The sequence below is a fragment of the Embiotoca jacksoni genome, unplaced genomic scaffold (genome assembly GCF_022577435.1).
Source record: "Embiotoca jacksoni isolate LCO1_2020_lvr unplaced genomic scaffold, fEmbJac1.0.p SCAF_1, whole genome shotgun sequence".
In the NCBI taxonomy this organism is placed as follows: domain Eukaryota; kingdom Metazoa; phylum Chordata; class Actinopteri; family Embiotocidae; genus Embiotoca; species Embiotoca jacksoni.
In genome coordinates this window covers 23,538,120-23,558,120 of record NW_027185229.1, presented here as the reverse complement: position 1 = coordinate 23,558,120, position 20,001 = coordinate 23,538,120, and the positions used below count along the sequence as shown (strand labels likewise).

Below are 20,001 nucleotides of genomic sequence, written 5' to 3'. Positions count from 1 at the left end.
AAGAGTATACTGTTCTAGGCCACTCCCCGGCTCCTCCCCTGAGTGGTCCGAACAGGAGGCCAGAAAGCTTATCTGTTAAAACCTCATGGCTTGGAGGATATGTAAACATGTGCAGTGCATTAATGTGAATACAATGTTGATCGATTGTTTTACTGGGGACTTTGAGAGTGAAGTAAGTGGTTTAAGTTTAAAGATATGTTTGGTCCCTTTTGGTCGAAGGTTTCTTCTTCTCCTCTTTGGGTCGAATCACTGTAACAAATAGCTCTTCGCACATTATGGTCTTCATCGACACAACTGCACTCTTTAACCCAGCCGCCGCTAGTTAGTGCGAAACTGCATATTGTATTCCAGATTGTCATTAATGCCCTTGTGCTGAGAGCTGCAAGCTTTTCTCTGAGGCCCTCTGTGTCCCAACCACACAGACATACTAAGTGGTATTTGTTCAGATCTGGCCTCACAGAGGGGTAAGTGTCCACCATTTGGACGAGCACTTCTGGGGATGGTGCTAAAAAGCAACCAATGTCTGCACAAATGGGCAAAACCTCATTAGCCGGTTCTCTGTGGCTTTAACACAGACGGGTGAAGCTGCTACTGACAAACGGTCAACAGACCTGCATCCAAAGTAAACACTCTGCAGCGCGAAGCGAGGATGCACTTCAGCGCTGGAATTAGCCAAACACCACAAATTATTCGCAAAACCAACAGCGTCTTTACAGATTCAGATAAAGCATATGTTACAAAAATTTAAAAACATGAGGATTTAGAATTCTGTTTTCCCTAATGAAGAGAAAACACATGCTCATTAATGCTTCCCTCTAATAAACAGCCTGAAGGAACACAGCTGGCGAGCGAGAAGAGAAAACGGCCACTTTAAGGGGATCCTACCCCAAGTAATCTAATTGACCTCTACGACATGGGTGAAGTTGTTAAACCTTCCCTCCGCATTTAACTCTCACACAACTACAGAGCGTAGAAATCCACAACGGCTGAGAAAAATAAAGGACATTGAAAGAAAGAGAAAAGAAACGACCACATTGCACACTGGAAGGCCCGACGTGTTCATGCTTCACAAAAACAAAGAAGGAGAATCTGTCAGAGCAACAGAATGCATAATCCTTTCCAGATTTACCCATCAGAATTTAAATCTATTATTAGGCATCTTGGAGGGTCTCATTTACAAAGGACACATTGGTTTTGTGGTACTGGTTGGTCGTTTCATTTCAGAACATCATTTCCACATGTTAATAGGAATACGGGCTCAAACGGTGAATTTTGTGAGCTCACATGACCGACAGAAAATAAATATACATCATATGATATCTCCTCATTCTTTTTATCAGGGTTGCGTCAAAAGATCGTAGCTCAAACAGACACTGCAGCGTTTTCAAGACCGTATTCAAATTTACAGTCGAAGTCCATTAAAGAAAGAGGCGTAAAAACTGCCTGCTGCACAGCTTGATTTCCGTGCAAACTTGTTAAAAATATGTAGAAAAATATATATATACTGAGAAAATACTACAGTTTACAGTGTTAAGAAATGTTTCTGTGGTAAAAAAAGAAAAAAAAGAAAAAAGAGGCAGTTAAGAGACAGCAGAAAGGGTAACAGGTTATTCTGCTTACTGTGACCAACCTGACAAACTGCATTTTACTGTTTAGTCAAACCTGTTGACTGTCAGTGATTTAACTGTGCAGCTCATATGACGCCACAAATTTAGGATGAAGGAGGTGCTAACATACTATTTTGTTGGTTGTTGTTGTTGTTTTTTTTTACATTTTCTAACTAGCTAAAGCATTTGTGTCTGTAAAACTATGCATATCGATTTATTTATTTTTTACACCAGTCTGAACTAACAAAATACAGACTGAGAGCAGGTGTAGCCTGAGGTGGCCCTCTTATAATTATACAATTAGCTCACTACGTATCCATGCATCTCAAATCCTCACCTATGAATTATGTACTTAGTAGGTCTTTGCAGAGTATCATCACAAGCCCCGTTTGTTAGCATGAAAGAAAGAAAAACACAGGAAGTGTGCAGAGTGTGTGTAGATAGATAGATAGATAGATAGAAGCATAACATTGATTAATAAAAAAAACAAGTGAAAGTTCTTTTTTTACTAATCATCCGACATTAGTGTCACTATGCATTTTATTTTTTTGCTGTATTTCAAACCAGCGGAGATCTTTTTACATAAATTTTATTTATCTGGCAGCCTCCATCTGTCACTTATTTCGTAAGGGTTCAGAATTTCTTCTAAGTTGACCAAAGTAGTTTGTTTTTCCCCTTTTTCCATGAGAGACTTTTTTTTTGTGGTCAGTTAATAAAGTAATATAAGAGGTTAGAATATGTTTAAACTAAAATGCTTTCCACTAACAGAAATCAGTTTTAATATGGAGAATAGTGGCTCAAGGTTATTAAAGCACCGTGAGTCCATTACTTTGTATTAGTCTTTTGCTTGTAAATATGCTGCTTTTGTATAGTCATAAATCTACACTACATGTGGCTGTACACCTCACTGTGCATGTTCATAAATAAAATCTGTTTTAAAAATAAAGTGTAATTACAGATGTGTAAAAAAAAAAAAAAAAAAGTCTAGATTTGTTCTGTAAAAGTGTTTACAAGTCTACAAGTTAAAATGCAAACCATGTTAAAGCTGTTATTGTTAACTTTCTCACGAGTTTTTTTTGATAAATATACTGTTAAAAACTGTGGGTCAGGTTTTTCTTTAAAAGAATTCAAAATCACAAGGTTTGCTTTTTTTTTTTTTTTTTTTTTTTTTAATATGTTAATGCTTACAGACAAAACCTAAAGAGAAAGCACATGCAGCTATTCCATCTACACTATTTGTTTGAAAAAAGAAAAAAAAAAGTATAATTTGTATTTTATATATATATATATATATATTTATTTATTTATTATAATCTAAGTATGTCTTGGAGTAAACTACTTTTTACCTCTTCTGTTTTAATAAGCGTCTCTACTGGTGAACAAACGGGAGATCTCGCCTTCATGAAAGTCTGCTGACAAATCAAGAACTTCTTACCTTTAGGATGCAGAGGTCCAAACAAGACTGAAGTTGTGTATTCCTCCGAATCGTTTTTGTCTCTTTGTGCCTGAAGGGTACAACTGCTGGATTCCTCCTGAGGAACGAGGCTGGAAGTGAGGGATCCAGGTATGAACTGTGCGAGACAGGAAACAAACATATTTGCTCAATTCTCTTCTGTCAGAAGAGAAGCCTTTTTCTTTTTTCTTTTTTTTGTAATAGTGTATGCCAATGTGCTGGCTACCGGTGGAAATATGATTGTTCAGAGCCTGTCAAAGATATCCCTGCACACTGGGAAAGTCAAACACAATAGAGGATCAATCTGCAAATGTTTTCTTCCCTCCCAACGCAGGGAGCTCCGCGGAAAAATGTAAAAAATGACAATGATCTGAAAACTTCACCGAGACAAGAGGCATGAAGAAACTCCGCAGAAAAAAAAAACGGCTCCTAAACAGAAAGAGGGGAGCATTTGTGGAGAACTTACCTTTTTTTTTTATTATCCCGGCTGTCACCTTATTTTTCTCAGTGAGAGCAGCTGGTCAATTTAGTAGCTTTGTTGTATTTTGGCGCTTTGTTGTTTTCCGTAATATTTCTCAGAGGTTTGACAGTATAAGTGGAATGTTAAGTATGACTTTGGTATGAAATCAACGCACTACACTGGAAAACGAAGGGGGAGGGGAAAAAAAGTCTTTCAAGGAGGAGCCATCGGTGCGCGTCAATCAACAAGCTTAAGGGGCGGGGACTTAACTACAGGCCCCGCCCTCACAATCCCTGAACACTGACTGGAGCTTCCTGTCCTAAAAAAAAACCCAGTCTGACAGAACACACACACACACACACACACACACCAGCAGTATATTGCTGTGAAAGTTAGCAAAATTAAAAAAAAACATGCAATACCTAAAAGCAGCTTTGGCAGACTCAAAAAAAAGTAGGCCTGTTTCAAGAAAAATGATAAACTTCTCTTTTTTTTTTTCTTTTTTTTTTTAAAGGAAAACACAATTTAATAGCAACATGATCATAAGGTGAACTTAGAAAAATGCAAAGATGTTTGGTTAGCTATGTTTTGAATTATTAAATGACATTCTATAAACTCTTTATTGTCAAGATAATGATGTAATTGTTTGCAGAAATGCACAACAAATAATTACATAATAATAGTTGAATAAATGGGATGCTATGCAATTCAGTCACACGCAAAAAAAAAAAAAATCACTTGTCCTACTTTTACAATAAACTGCTGAACAAGCAAATCCTAGGATCCAACACTGTCATGGGAAAATTATTTTCTCTGAAGGTTGCATGAAGGTTGCGGCAGCGATACATTCAAACATTTATCTCTGATCATTCCATGGGTCTATCATTTTCTCCTAATCTGTAGAAAATTAAACTACATGTTGACGTTTCTCCTCCCAAAACATTTTGGGCTGAAATAAGACAACGTGATATAAAATACGAATATTGTGGACCTTTGATATAAATCTAATGACAATTTGGTCCTTATAATATGTTACATGCTATCAAAGATACTGCTCCAAAAAGAGTGATTCTTGGAGCACAATAAGTAAAAAAAAAATTATTAAAAAAAAAAAAAAAAAACGAGGTCTCTTCTGCCTGGCACTTTTATATCTATCGTTACTGGTTTAGACCAAGTGCATATGACATAATACAAGCTGTGAGTAATATTACACTGTATGAGATAAGATCCAGTCTGACATGAACAGAAAATTGCTGTTGTCTGAGATTCTAATAGTCTATGACGATTTGTAAACATAAATGTTTCCCTCCCAGACATTATTATGAGATCATTATTATGATTATCAGGGCCATTTCTTTAGAGGAATTTTACTAATTCAATACCTCCCTTGAGATGTTTACGTTTCTGCTGTCAAACAATGTTTAAGCCCACAGAACTTTATTTTGAATTCTTTTGGCCCAAATGGATAAAAATTTGCAATAGCCTAATATAAGAGTGACACATCATGATATATTTTTTTTCAAATTTAGGGGAAAACAAAGGGGTCAATCCAAGCTATTAAGGTTTTATCTTGGGCACAGAGTAATTAATTGCTTGATTTTACAATAAGAGAATATTTTTGATGAAAGTTGCTTTTTTGCTTTGGGTCGAAACCAAAGTATGATGGACTATTAAGATCCAGAATGATCATTAAATGTTACTGACAGACACAAATTAGTGATTTTAACACAGGGCTTTTACTTTTAATGTAATATGTTTCTGTTCTAGCACTAATACTTAGCCTTAAATTAAGTAGATATATCTCAGTGTTTCTTCTAACATACCATAACCTTGTTCACATAAAACCATCAGTAAGTCTGTAACCGTGTCAATTCATTTGAAAAGACATTTTATTATATTTATAGTTCTGCTGTCATGTTTTCTAGCCCCCCTGTAAACTATACTGCACATAAACATCAATCTCTTGCACAATTATATACTTGCAGTTTTATTTAAATGCAGTAAATTAAATTGCATACACTACAATGTAAATACAATACAATTAATCAAAAGAAAATACAGAGGCTGCTGTTTTTCTTATTTAGGGGATAAGTTATCCTGAAAAGCTTTCAACTGACACAATGTAAATCACTATAAACCATATGAACTTCGATCCAAACATCTTTATCCAGCAACAGCTCCTTCTGTTGGTCAAGAACATGGTTGCAACATTTTAGGTTCACGCATTAATCACTGAGACACAAAAGTAGAATTACTATGGTGTGCAAATGACTAACTCGTTTATTAGTGTTCAAGAATGACAACAATAATGTTGGCAGTTGTTTAGCTTTAAGTCATGTCAAAAAAAAAGAAAAGACAATGGGGGAGGAAGAACTCACCTTACAGCATCTGTCCAGAGCAGCCGCCTGCTTCAGGCTTCATTTAATCTGCAAGTTTGGACAACTGCCTGAGCAGGTTGAGGCAGAATACACACCTCTCACTTACTCTCAAGGCCCTTGGTTCAAACAGGTTTTTCATTCTGAGCGAAGCTCCTCTCGACATGTCAGGCAACTGCTGAAAAAAGAAAGCGTGGGTGTCTCCAAAACTTGCAACTGGAATCTGTCTGATTATCTGCCAGCTGCGTGCTCACAGCAGACGGTACGATCATAAAACATATTTTAGAGTTATTCTTACAGATAATACAAACCTACTGTACAGGCCTTGAAAGGGGGATTGATGTGGCTTCCTCCTATATAGGAGTTTGTCATTCCAAGAGCAGCACTGACTGTCTGATAATACATACACTATAAGGGTTTATTGTATTGTTGTGAAGTGGGAAACAAGAAAAGGTTGCCAAAAACAGTCCGCATATTTATGTAGTACAAGTTGACTTCAAAGAAATTTAATTCGAATGCATTATTACAATAAGCCTTGAAATGCAACAAAGGCAGTGTTCAGGAAAATAACAAAAACACGTAAATAAAAAAAACCTACATGAATCCACATCCGAAAGACATGTCTAGCAAATAAATCCAACGTAGACCGAATCATTATTAATACTTTTTAAGTTAAATTAACACTAAATACCTCAAACTAAAGACACTCCTCTTTTAAAATGATATACTTCTACACGTTACATTAACAAATACCCGATACCTGAAATGGTTTCACAGCCACTGAACATGAAAAGTCCATTGTGTAAGACAGCTGTTATGAGATTTAATAAGCTTAAAAAAAAAGTAATTTCATTATTTTAATGCTATCAAAGATACTATGTCTCACTTGTGAAGATTGTTGATATCTCGCAGAACATAACTCTCCAAATTAAAATCACTTTTTCTGAAAATAGATATTCTCATTATGATTTAAGTTTCGGTGTGTTTGCATTTCACAGTCACATTATTGGCCCTATACAGCCATATCATAAATTACAATACAGCAGAACAAAGCCTAAATAAAACAGAGTTGAACATCTTTTAATGATGTTAATAATCTTGAAACACCTTCTTCATTGAGGCGTACCATCATCCCCTCAAAACCTCATAAACTCCACAGTGGAGTCCTTCGTAGTGGTGCGTGCTTTTCTGTGATTCACAGAAATTCCGATTTTTCCACTAAATTACGAGACACAAAACAGCACTCTTCTGCACCATGCCGGGCAAGATCAGATGATAATATCAGCCTGATTTTGTTTCGTACACCTGGAGGGACTCAAATGCCCATAAAGCCTTCAAGGCTGCAGCAGGGACTGCCGCATTCAAGGAACCATCGGAAGTGTCGACTAGTCCAAAGACGTGGGTCTGTCTGATGCGAGTCGGGGAGGGAAGCTGCAAACTGTGTGAAAAGACAACTAAGGATCTTTGTGTTATTCACAAGCAATTTTACCATCAAAGCTGGAGAGTGCGATGGCAAAGGCCTGCGTGGCACACAGCGGGTAGTTGAAGTCCAACGTAAAAATGTCATCAGCTATTCGTCCGAACTGCATCACAATGTAGTCCACTGGAAGAAGCAAAGGGTTGTTTAAAAAAAGAGTTGTAGATAAGCTAAACATGTAGATATAGATGTATATATTGTCTAGCCAATAATTTTAACTATGACTGGTTGATATCAGATAATAATCAGAAATGTTACTATTGTATGTGTTTACCCGCTTTTTCTGTCAGCCATAAGTCTGTCATGTGGGGGTTTTTGTGATCAGCAACTAAGCTACTAAATGGCCTTTGTATTTCACCTACTGTCAAAATAAAATGTAACAGAAACTCAATCAAATTTTTGCAGTTTGAATTCTCTGAAAATAGTTTTGTTTTTGTTATTTTTCTAAAAGTGAGGCGAAGAATTGTGAAAACAACTGTAAAATTAGAAAATGTTCTTTAAATGTATGACCAATGTCTGTCGTTACGAGACATCAAAATGGTTTTTCATGCTTTACTCCTCAATTTGAATCTCATCATTGTCCGAAAAAAACTCCACAAAAAAACAACTGACCTAACTAAACTAACCGACCTTCGCTGCCTTCTTTCTTTGTGTTGTTTTGTGTCTTGCCTGTGAACTGCTTTTGTATTTCTTTAACACGTAGTTGTGATCAAGCAGGAATGCTTGCCTTTATCAGTGGGCGGATAAACAGTACTCACAGTCTTTGCTATGAACTATCTGGAAGTTCTTGATGGAGGCCTGGGTGACCCTGCCATTGAAGTTCAGCACATGAGACGCTGTTTCTTCGTTCCACACGGGCGTCTTGTTGTGAAGCTCGATCAGATTTTCCATCCTTCTATTCTGGTGCCTTATCAACAAGCCGTCACAGTCCTGTGAAGAATTGACACGTTTTAATATGATTTAACACACTGGCATTGTGCTGCTCTGATAATAAACACATCATGAATCAAGCTGTGAGTTGTATGGAAATAATTTATCGACACTGTGCATGTGTTGAGGTTTTTTAAATAATATATATTCTGCGTGTATTTTATAGGGACATGCATATTTGTTTATTCTCTAAAAACCTGTAAAGTAACTGAACAGAGTAAGCCCACCCATGTCACTTTTGCATAGGACTGTATATATCACCCCTTGTTACCTGGCGTTTACCTACCGTCTGTTATTCTATTGCATTTATGATATATCTTACATTTCTTGGTCGGAGTGGTACTCGCTCGTTGTCCTTGTTCATTCCTGGAATGATGACCGTCATCCTTCTGGGTCCTTTCATTCCTAACACATTTGTTTCCTGAGACCAGAAATGAGCAAAATCGGGACTTTTACATTTTCTACTGCTGTTGGTAAAATAAATCAAAAACATGACGACAGGATTCGTGAAATGCTCTGTAGATGAATGGTAAGCTGCACAATGACTTACATAGATGATCCCTGCTAACTCTTGGCGTGCATTAGACATGTCTGGAAGAGCTCTTTCTGGATTCAGGGCGTTGTCAAACACAGTGAACTTAGTCCCCATTAAGTTTGACCTTGGAAATGTATAAAATAGCATAATGAATTAAAACTGAAGCAAATGCATACCTTTTGTGGTTGATATTTAAAAAAAAATGTTGTTGCTATTAAATGAAAAGTGAAATTGACCTCAGCTTTCCAACAAAATTCTCTCCACCTCTCGATAAGTCGGTGGCATCAATGGAGATCAGGTAATTCGAAGTTGCGCATTTCTTTCGTTTCCTCCCAGCCAACAGGAACGTCTACAAGGAAAAATGACAGAGACAAGCAGTCTTATTACAATTAAAGAAATAAATGAATGCAAATCCCCAAAATAGTCCATGATGGTACTAATTAAAATAATTAAATAATTTTTTTTTTGCTTTGGTCTAAATCTGTAAATCATATAAAAACTACTGGGTTTTTACATGACATTGGTTTGGATGATAAGCTGTAAAATCCTAGACCTTTTTCTCGTTGTCTAGATGAAGGTAATACAGAGGGTAGAGGCTCTTATCCATCCCTCTCTGGTCCCGAGTCACTCGACATTTTACAGTCACACCCTGCGGAGCCGGATCCATCACAAACTTCTCCAGGTTGTCGAACTCAATCTCAGGCGAGGGAGATCTCTCCTGATTAATAAGAAAAAGTACATTTTGCAACATGGTTCACTCTCAATTAAATTAAATGCTTTCTTGCCTGTGTAACATACATAAAGTGACTAAAATGTCTGTCTTATTTCATGGGGGAATTGTGGGGTACCTTTTTCTTCTTCCCTTTGCCCTTCTTCTTCTTAGATTTTTCTTCTTTTTCTAACTCAGAATCATCACTCTCTTCTCCCTTTGCTGAAACAGACAACATATATGTATATAGATGTATATACATCCTTGTCAGTGACTCAAACAGATGACAAATTTAGCAGTAAACTTGCCTTTTTTCTTTGTCTTCTTGTCTTTGTCTTTGTCTTTGTCTTTGTTCTTGTCCTTGTCCTTGTCCTTGTCCTTGTCCGTGGATGCCTGGAACAGGGATGTTGAGCCAGCAGTGGATTTCTTCTTTGATTTGGTTGACTTTGTCTCCTCTTCACTGTCATCACTGTTTGATTTGGCAGCTGCTCAATGAACAGGTTTATAGATATTTAGCTGAATTGCATTTGTAAGAACCCTTACAGAGTTCTCCGTCAATCTCTACACAATTAATCGTCTGTAATGAAGTCTACATTTTCACATTTTGGCATCAAAATGAATGCTGTTCAAACCAAAGAGTTTAAATATCAAAAAAGTAATCACCTTTCTTTTTGCTTTTAGAGTCTTTGTCTCCATTTATCTGGAACATTGAAGCTGGTTCTTTCTTCTTGTCTTTCTCCTTTGACTTGGACTTTTTTTCTTTTCCATCAGTTTCTTTGTCCTCTGAGAAATGAAAAACAAGGGAAATTCAAAAGATGTTATCTGTCTTAGAATGTGATGAACTAGAGTCGTGTGAGCTCACACTGATGAATCTAACCTATTTTTTTATGTAGTAGAGCAGATTGGAGTGACTGCCAACCAAATCTACACTGTCAATTAGCCTGCAAAACCTGTGAGCTGGACAGATGTGAAACAGCAGAACTAATTTTGAGCAAACACTCTTGATTTGTGTTTCCTCACTCTGGAATCTGGTCTCTCTGTTTCTTCCAGCTGTTGTGTCAGATTCTAACAGCTTGACAATGAGAGAGGGATTCAGGCTTCACCAGGATGCCCATATTTTAGATTTCTGTTAGGGCTGTACCTTTTACAGTTTTTTTAGACTAAAAAGTTGATGGACCACACTAGGGCGTCGACTGACATTACAGGCATATATTTCTGCTGTCAGAATACTTACAAAGGATCCAAGATGCCAAAACTCAGAGGGCACAACTTGAAAGACATTGAGGTGAGGGATGTCAAATTCCTTTCTCAAATTAGTGGCACAAGTCTTGCATCCTCAAAACCTCAATTACACTCACAATACTGTCAACGCTTGCTCTCAAAACTGGTTCCATAATGACGAGTCTGTCCCAACATCCCTTTGCTCTAGACATGCTGACTAATGACTTCTCAAAGATTTTGGTGCTACCTGTATGTTTTTGGCAATATTGAACTTTAGAGATTGAAAGTGCACAGTTAAACACCTGCCGAGTACTTACATTGGTCACATTGGTAAAAACGACTTGAACTTGTTTGTCTAAGTGTCAGCTGATCAAAAGGTATGAAATTCCTTCAGTCTGACTGATACATGACTGTGGCAGTCCTTTCAGAAAGAAATCACGTTAAACTGAGTTGAAAGAAATTTCAATAAATTCACAGTTTGTTACATTTTAAACATGCAGTACAAGTTTTGGGCAGCAGAGACAAACTGTGAACTACTTATTATAACGTTTTAAGTTGACAAGGTAATGTACTGGCAAAAGGTTGTTTATTTTTAGCTCTGTCCTGACTCCTGAGATAATTATCAAGCAATTTAATGGCGAATGTTGAATTCTTCACTATGTTGCAGTTTGTGGCTGTCTGGGTAGCTTACAGTAGGTTAACATTTGCCTGGTGCAACTGAAATCAACATTATGGGAAGAATGTTTGAAAAAAAACTCTTTCTCTGACAGAAAAACCAAAACAATAAGGTGCAAGACATTAAAATGCTGCAATGATTTGAGATGAATATAAGGATCCAATGATTCTCTCTGGGTTTGTTACCACGAATAATCTTTTTCACAAACAAGTAGTCATCTAATGTGTTATTAATATAAAGATATCGGTTATAGCTATATCAAAGCTTTTTGGGGTTTTTTGAAAAGCCAAAGGGAATATGTTCTAAACTTTAGTGCTTTAGAGATTAAGGCTAATTTCTTAGATTGCAAATTATAATGAAACTTGAAGTGCAGAGCCAGGAGTTAACCTGTTTATAAATGGTACTGGAACTACATTTTAATATAAAATATCTAACAAATAGTCATGAAGATGTCTTCAGATAAAGTGTAACCTACTCCGTGTTCATATAATTCTCACTTCTGAATTAACAAAATTATTTTGATATTTTAAATGTGGTACAACAGATGAGTTCACAACAGATGAAATGTTACTCAATATAAATTCAAACTCTCACGATCAATCTTTTACAGATGTGGAGACAAAAAAACCTTAGTATTCCTGTTCTTTACTACACGTGAATTGCATTGAAGAAACAGAACACAATTTCGATTTAGAAATGAATGATAGGTGAACGCTGAAATGGTTCTGAAATAATAAAACATAGAAAGCTCCCCACAGCAGTTATACAACAATATCCCCATAGCTCAGAACATAAAGTATGCCAGAGATATAGTATAACTTAATCTATTTCCACGGTTACCAGAAACAGAGCACTTTTCTTTCCTTTACTTTACAGGAGGAGCAGCGAGCCACAAACACAAGTTAGCACAGGTTTTACTGAAATGACTGATCTGAGAGCTGAACTCAAAAGCACTGGAGACAATCCAACCAAAATAATAGAAATGAGCAATAACACTCCAGGTTAAATTACACAGTAATTCTATATTCAGGTGACAACTAGGATCATTTTAAAGTTGCATCTTTACACTGATAATCAGTTCATTTTTAGCTCTACTCAAAAGAATAATGAGTAACATCAAGTTACAACTCAGCACACTGTGAAAGTCTGGAGAAACAGGAGAGTCAGAATCCTATGAAAGAAAGAATTACTGACATTACTGCTGACAAGATTTTGTTCAGATGCAGGCTGAATGAATTAAGGACCTGTGCAGAGGATATACGGTCAATAAGTGTTTGCTAATGGCTCTGTGAGACTGGACTTAAGCAAAATGTTCATTCTGGCACCTTAACTTGTTTACAGTGATAACGTTAACATGCTAATGATTAGGCATTTACTGTTTGCCATATTTATCATCTTAGTTTAGAATTTTAGCATACAGTAATATTTGTAAATTAGCAATAAGCACACAGTTCTGCTGAGGCTAGAGCAAATGTCACTAATTTTGCAGATATTTAGTCATTATTAAGACAATTAGGATCTAATAATGGCACAAGATGAAAAGCTAAAGGATCACCAAATATATTACAAATTACACTGTAATCCAGTTTTTACTAAAAAACTAAAATGTTATGTTTATAGTTCATAGTGATACATCATTTTGGAATTTTTATAAAATTCTCAGTAAAATCAAACAAAAATTGCATAGATATTGTAATTTTTCATGAAGTACAAAGAGCTGGCAATGCTAGGGGAAAAGGTCAGTGGATAACGAAAGTTAGTAGGCCTCAACCTCTGGGGACCAAGTAGATCTGTACAATATTTCATGATACTTCCTCCAATAGTTGTTGGGTAATTTCAATCTGGATCAAAGTAGTAAACTGACTGAATCTGCAATCACAGCACCGAAGTTGCTGAAATACAACGGTGTGGACCAAAACACTGTGACCCATAACAGGCCCCCACATCCCCCCGTAATTTAGATATTTCACCTTAAAAAAAAAAAAAAAAAAAAAAAAAAAAAAAGTATTGTTTCAGTGTAACTTGTTGGCTACTCAAGTGCCTCCCCCTTGGAAGTAAAAGTGCTACACAAGTCTAAACAGTCCTGAGTCGGGGACTTCCACAACTGTAAATGTTAGGCAAAATTAAGGACTTGGCTGTTGTCATGTTTAATTACATTTTCCACAGTTACTTAAGGCAAACCACTCATTTAACTGATGTGTTTTGTTGCCTCTGCCGCCAAGTCATTGTTTCCATTCGCTTACTCCCTCACTCACCATGACACAATAAAACCATGTAATCCTCTTAACAACAACCTGGTCGTATCACTGCTGTTTTGAGCACAGTGAGGATGCCTGTTGCCATACCTTTAGATTTAGATTTCTTTTCTTTGCCAGAACTTTCAGACGGAGAGCCGTCCTTTGTCGTTTTTTTCTTCGTTTTCTTTTTGGGGGTGTCGTCATCATCTTCATCGTCGTCGTCTGTATCTGAACCTGCGGTGATGGAAAACATTCAATGGACTAGACATTCAAATTAATAGTTTAGGAAATGTAGTTAAACTTAAAGGTCTTAATGGTCAGAAGGCCAAGTTTAAAAAACAATCTGATGTGTTTTTGTTGAGGGGACAGTCATTAGTGTCTCACCTTTCTTCTTTTTTGGAGCACTTTTTGCTTTCTTCTTTGGCTCTTTTTCTTTTTCTTTTTCTGGTCCCTCTTTGTCTTTTTCTGGTTTCTTTTTCTTCACTTTCTTTCCATCTATAGTGTTGATAAGGAAACAGACGTGTGACCATTGTGGGTAGATCACGGTAGAGAGTCCAGTCAAGTGAATAAATACATCATAGTTGGTTATCATTGTCCAAATTTCTCACTTTGGATGGCAGAACTGTCCTCTTCGGCTACATCTTCACTCTTCTTGGTCTTTGTTTTTTTGGGTTTGGCCTCGCTTCCTTTCAACTTGGCTTCTGTTGTGCCGTTGGCCTCCTCTTTCTTCTTTTTCGGCTTCTATGGATTTTCTTTCAAGATACAAAAGGGATTAGAAGTGAGAATCGTGGACGAGGAAAGAAACAATAACAACACAAGCAAAAGGAAAACTGCAAGACGGATCAAATATCTTGAAAGATTAAGTGAAAATAGCAACACGATTATTATCGATAATAATGACTCACCATTACAAAGTCCAATGTGAAGGGGAGCGAGGGGTAGGAACAGAATAAAAAGAAAATGATCATCATAATATCATTTCTGCTTTCTCTTTCTGCTATTATTAGTTTCAAATGAATACTACTACAACCCTTGCAGTGTTATTCTGAATTGAATTAATTTGGCACTTTGTGTATTGTAAAACAAAAGTTCTTAATTTTATGTTAAATTAGACCCTTTAAATTGTATTTATTTATTTTGAATCAGTGCCGTGAGACAGTTAAACTGAAATGGCATAACAGCTTCTGGCAAAGCTGCATGTTTTGTTACTGGTATGAACTTATATTTATGATTTGTAAATGGATACAAGAATTTAGGTTTAGCTACAGGAATTGAAGAGAGAAACAGGCCATGATGAGATAATAACAATGATGTAATGCACATCATGCTGTGTTTTCTCTAACCAAATAATCAATGTAGTATTTTTGATAATACAGTTTTGTAACAGAGATAGATAGATAGATAGATAGATGGATAGATGGATAGATAGATAGATAGATAGATAGATAGATAGATAGATAGATAGATAGATAGATAGATAGATAGATAGATAGATAGATACTTTATTAATCCCGCAAGGGGAAATTTTTCCACTAACATACACTCACACCTATAAAAAACAAGAACCAAACACGTTTTGTAACCGTTTTATGTAACTTGGCCAGGCTTCCAACTGAGTACCAAGACACATAAAATAACAGCAACAGTCACAGTGAATCACACAGTTTTGCCAACACTTGGTAATGTATTGCAGAAGACAGCAACTCCATTGCTTAAGGAAACAATCACGCCTTCTGAGATGCCGAGGCAATACAACGAGAGTTAAGAGACGCTAGAAATGATAGGATAGTATTTTAAAGTCAATTTGTTATCCATTTACTGGCTCACACTAGTCTGTTAATACATAATACTTTGTATAATGTGTAAATTTGGTCTTAATGAAATTCCTAATAACTCTTCAATTTAGTCTAGAAACAAGCTGAAGTTGAAAGGGGGCTTTAGCCTCTGACATTTAGTCCTCCTCCATAATATCCATTTATGTCTTCTTATAGGACGTTATCCACATGACGATTTAAAACTCAATTCTCAAACAAAGTGGTAAAATATTTAAACGTTACAATAAATAAAAAGGGAACATAGTTGTGTTTTTACCGGACATTTCATAAGGACTACAACCTTTGTACAAACTGACATGAACAACGTGTCACTGTCTCGAGTCACGGAGAATGAGGTCAGTATGATTGCAGACAGCAGAGACAGTAACGGTAATCCTATTAGGTGTAGATCCTGCATCGATGGAGGACTATTTATGTCCACAGAAAATCCACAGCAGCAGAGTTGGTATTTGTCATATTGCGATGGATGGTTTCATTAAAGTTGTTAAATATAACGCTACACTCGACCCAAATGGCCCTATTTGTCCATAACTGTCAATTGTAAATAGCACTTACAAATTATTTGTAGGTTTCCACGTATTTACCAACAACTTCTTTTCTGTCCAGAACTTTGAAGACGCTTTGAGGAAACTTTTTGTCTTGTTACTGCCACACAGCATGCTTAGTTTTTACTCTGATCAAAGCATATATTCCAAAAACACATGCACCTGGAAGTCTTTTTTGCATTGCTTTGTAAATTCTGAACAGTGACCTAATTAAGGAAAAGCACCTCTAACCCCTACATATTGCTTAAAAGGAACAAAGACATGGGCTTTGTTTCTGCATCTGATGATGGAAGATTTGCTGGACTGTTAAGCTTAAAAGCTGAGGAATTGTTGATACAGTACATGTGAAAATAATACATCTTTTTTTTTTTTTTAAGTAATTACGGCAGGCCTTCAAGGAGGAAATGGTAAAAGGAAGGAAATGCTGTGGCAGTTGCGTTTGGTTTGGATGTCACTGCACTATAAGTGGTTTGGGTGGCTGGATTACTGACTAATTTCAATCCCTCATCCATGCTTTTGCAGATATATTGTCTGGCAGAGGAGCTCCATAATCTTGGACATTGTTAATTGAGATGCAAGTTAATGCCTGACATTGGGGCGACCAATTCAGTAGCTTCGTACAGAGATGATTCTGGTTTTGAAGTCATGTCTATGGTCCCTGTTAAATAAACTGTGTCTGTCCAATGGTAAACTTCCTGTGCAGGCATTAGCAGTTACCTCACATGTGGGTCAAAGTTTATTTCCTACGTAATGTTTTTTCCCCCAAATGCCTTAGGTAAACTTAAACAACTTGAGTATTCCATATCAAACAGAAATTTAAGACCAAAAACTGCCTCACAAATGCATAGCAACCCAACACTAAACTTTGCACAGTCAGTCCAATGATGTTATGAAACCTGCAAAAGTGTTAAATCACTCTTATAAAGGAAATTTGTGCAAATAGGCCTGACTCATCAAGTATCAACAGATGTCATAAAAGCAGCTGAAAAAAACCCTAAAAAATAGTCTTTTTGAAAATATACTTTTTCAAAATCCACAAAACCACATTCCCATCCTTTTACCTTCTCTGCAGACATGGCGTGGTCTCCAAATTCAGCCTTACCACCTGTTCTTTTCAGAAAATAAAAAAAAAGTAGGCTTCTCAGGAGAGATAATGAAAGAATGAGAAAGGTTTGTGCTCACGCCGTCTCCATCAGCAGAAAGTTGTTAATAGGATTTATGTGTAAAGCCATCTGCTCTGAAGAAGCACGTCAACGGGAGAAACCAAAGCAGGATTGGGAGGAGGGAGAAGACTTATGTCATATCTGGTCAGGAAACAACAACATTTTTTTTTGTTTTCAGGGTTTTCGTGCCAGCGCTGACTTCAGCAAAGCTGTCGTAAGATGCACTTAATTTAGATTTACCTGGATCTGTGGCTGTGGGATAGAGCCAGAAGCAGAATATTCATCCTTCCGGGTCCTGAGTCAAAAGCAAAGAGAAATACATGTTATTAACAAAATCTAAATCACTTGCTTATTATACATGTGTGATCTGGAGAAGGACTGAAACTTATGATTGTTTTAATTTTTTTGATCAGTTAATAGTTTGTTCCATCATTTGAGTCCAACAGTTGAGGATACTTATTAAAGATGTTGAGTTTTATATTATATAAAACCTGCTTGAAGAAGCAGCTTGAACCAGTGAGTCTTGGGCATTTTAGCTTAAAATAACAACTGACACAATTAATCAAGGCTATCAAAAGCTTGTCATCTTATCCTTGCCGTAGTGTCATTCTTACGTTAACAGGTCACAAAGGGTATGAGAATTGGGCCTAAGTAGGTCTGCCTCAGAGCAACACAAAAAAAACCTTCCCCTCGCTACTTATTGGTTTAGCACCACTTGGCTAGCACGAATGGAAAGTGGGTGTGGTAAAGCAGTAATAACCATTCAGAAAACCACAAAGCCTGAGGCAGAACTAATGGAAGGCACGAGGAGGATATCCAACACATTCAAAAATGCTTGCACGACAAATACATTTGCAAAGTTCTATGTTGTTATGTAGTAATGTTGACAGTACAGTACCATACCTGTCATTTGTCCAGGCTTCTTTCACAATGTGATTGTGGAGAGGCATGGGTGATGAGGAGAGAGGTTACATCCAGTTTTTGACGTTATGAGAAAGACTGGCTGAATGATATCCAGCACAAATCACCTGAATGTAAATCTGTATGTAATCAGAATTCAAATAAAAAATCATGCAAATTTTGGCACATATACTACTTCCAGGTGGGTGGTGGTTTTTTTTGTTTTTCAAGCAGCAGTGCGATTGCCTCCATCCAGCATGTGAATGCCCACAAGGCTCGATAAACACCCTGAAAGCCTACAGAGGGGTCACATGATCCAACTTCTAAGAGGATTTTCCACAAAGCAACGGGTCCCCCCCAATCCACTACCACACAACCAGGATATCCTGACCCTTCAACTGGGATTACTCTAATCACCTTTTCACCGTCTGTGAGCATTTCTAGGAGCTTTTTATATATATATATATATATATATATATATATATATATAGAGAGAGAGAGAGAGAGAGAGAGAGAGGCTGTGGAGGGGTCCAAGAAAAAGAAACATTACTTTTTGTGGTTTACAGGGGGAAACTAAGACAGATTTAGGGCAATTAAATGTAGTTTTAGTACAGGACTGTGTAACTGCATCAAGACAACAGAGGTCAAGGATGAAATTAACTCCGGTCTTAAAATTATGGAAGGTTTATAACCAGAAGTCCTGTGGTTTATTTGCGAGCTGGAAAATTCCAGGTAGAAATGGCAACAAAAAAAACAACACCATAGACAAAATGCCTTATCTCATCTCCATTTTCTCTAATGGAGCAGCTCAGTAACCTGTGTTTGACTTGGAATGTGAAGCCGGATGATGCAGCGAAACATGGCAAGTGAGGTCGGTCTCCTCCCTCCCATCACTTAATCAATAGGGGTTTAAAAAGAAGTGTCAACATTAAAAACAAAGTGTGATTTCCTCATTCAACCACCAGATGCTGCTGTTCCCCAACAGACAAAACACAATGCATGGAGCAGCTGTGAGGCACCAGGGGGCACATGGAGATACTGTAATTTAATTATTCACCATCATGTTTTTAAAAAAGTACAGATTGAACCTCAACAATAATCAAAATGTATACTTTAGTTAAAAGCATGTTTGTCCATCAAAAAGGAGGTTTTCTACACGTTCACTCCCTTTCTCTAAGTGTTATCTGGCAGCAGTCGGAGAGCTCACAGAGGAGATGGGAGGAGAGTAATTACAGCTGAAGTGAACACTAACACGTGATGGGAAATAAAGAAGAAAAAGGCATGTGTTTTGTAGTTTTATAAGGCCAGACCCTTTGTCTGTCTGCATCTCAGTGCTGCTCACGCTGTCAAGCCTGCTGACTGCTGAAAGGGGGTCTAGACTAACTGCTTTGCTGGCATTTCTGCAAATGCTTGACAGAAACATGGCAGTTGGCAGGCAGCCTAAGGAAGGCCACTGACCTCAAGGGAGCAGCAGAGAACCCATCACGATCTTAAAGAGACAGAAAGCACAATGTGTTTCCCATACAGCGTGCCTCCGATCCATTTTCATGTCAGTTATGTTTTATGACTGCAAGCAAGATGGTAAACATTGTTCAAGCAATGAGAAGCAGAGTTAGAGAGTATACCAGAGCGTCTATAAAACCAGCTCTTACTATACCAACAACTGTAACAACAAGCCTGAATGAAATGAAAACACATTAATCAAATTTATGGTGAAATGGGGACCATTCAAAGCAGTTGTGCAAACACTAAGCCAGGAAGAATTATGTTAAATACATAAAGGTAGAGCTTCCATTGGCAGTGACCTGTGTTTAAGGAGGGGGTACGATGATGATATTTTAGTCCACCCATGGGGTTTAGTGCTGAAACAGCACGTTG

The 20,001-nt window shown here is 37.1% G+C and overlaps 1 protein-coding gene and 1 long non-coding RNA gene across 3 annotated transcripts in view; both read right to left on the bottom strand.

Moving 5' to 3' along the window:
• Window positions 1-3,689, bottom strand: part of LOC138197662 (uncharacterized) — a 13,344-nt gene extending 9,655 nt beyond the window's left edge. Inside the window, exons 1-2 of the long non-coding RNA XR_011178227.1 lie at window positions 3,527-3,689; window positions 3,043-3,178 (exon numbers count right to left, since the gene is read on the bottom strand). This is a non-coding gene — a long non-coding RNA (uncharacterized lncRNA). The remainder of the gene's footprint in view (window positions 1-3,042; window positions 3,179-3,526) is intronic.
• A 2,696-nt stretch (window positions 3,690-6,385) lies between these two features.
• LOC138197601 (tubby-related protein 1-like) lies at window positions 6,386-18,144 on the bottom strand. 2 transcript variants are annotated; one of them, XM_069148451.1, is made up of 14 exons: window positions 18,127-18,144; window positions 17,464-17,518; window positions 14,289-14,421; window positions 14,065-14,175; window positions 13,789-13,914; window positions 10,210-10,329; window positions 9,855-10,031; window positions 9,686-9,768; window positions 9,391-9,555; window positions 9,074-9,186; window positions 8,853-8,961; window positions 8,625-8,723; window positions 8,131-8,302; window positions 6,386-7,498 (listed from the first exon to the last, which is right to left on the bottom strand). In XM_069148451.1, exons 6-14 carry the CDS (start codon window positions 10,253-10,255, stop codon window positions 7,365-7,367), a joined length of 1,098 nt encoding a protein of 365 aa, XP_069004552.1. In that variant the 5' UTR covers window positions 10,256-10,329; window positions 13,789-13,914; window positions 14,065-14,175; window positions 14,289-14,421; window positions 17,464-17,518; window positions 18,127-18,144; the 3' UTR covers window positions 6,386-7,364. The 2 variants fall into 2 exon arrangements, with proteins under 2 accessions (XP_069004552.1, XP_069004544.1); XM_069148443.1 differs by lacking the exons at window positions 17,464-17,518; window positions 18,127-18,144 and adding an exon at window positions 17,122-17,255.
• Between the last annotated feature and the right edge of the window lie 1,857 nt (window positions 18,145-20,001).

Excerpts from the sequence above, each read along its gene's own strand:
- LOC138197601 (XM_069148443.1), bottom strand. Across the intron at positions 13,915-14,064 it reads TGCTCCAAAAAAGAAGAAAG|GTTCAGATACAGACGACGAC; the intron begins GTGAGACACTAA and ends CCATCACCGCAG. Across the intron at positions 8,303-8,624 it reads TACCACTCCGACCAAGAAAT|GACTGTGACGGCTTGTTGAT; the intron begins GTAAGATATATC and ends AATTCTTCACAG.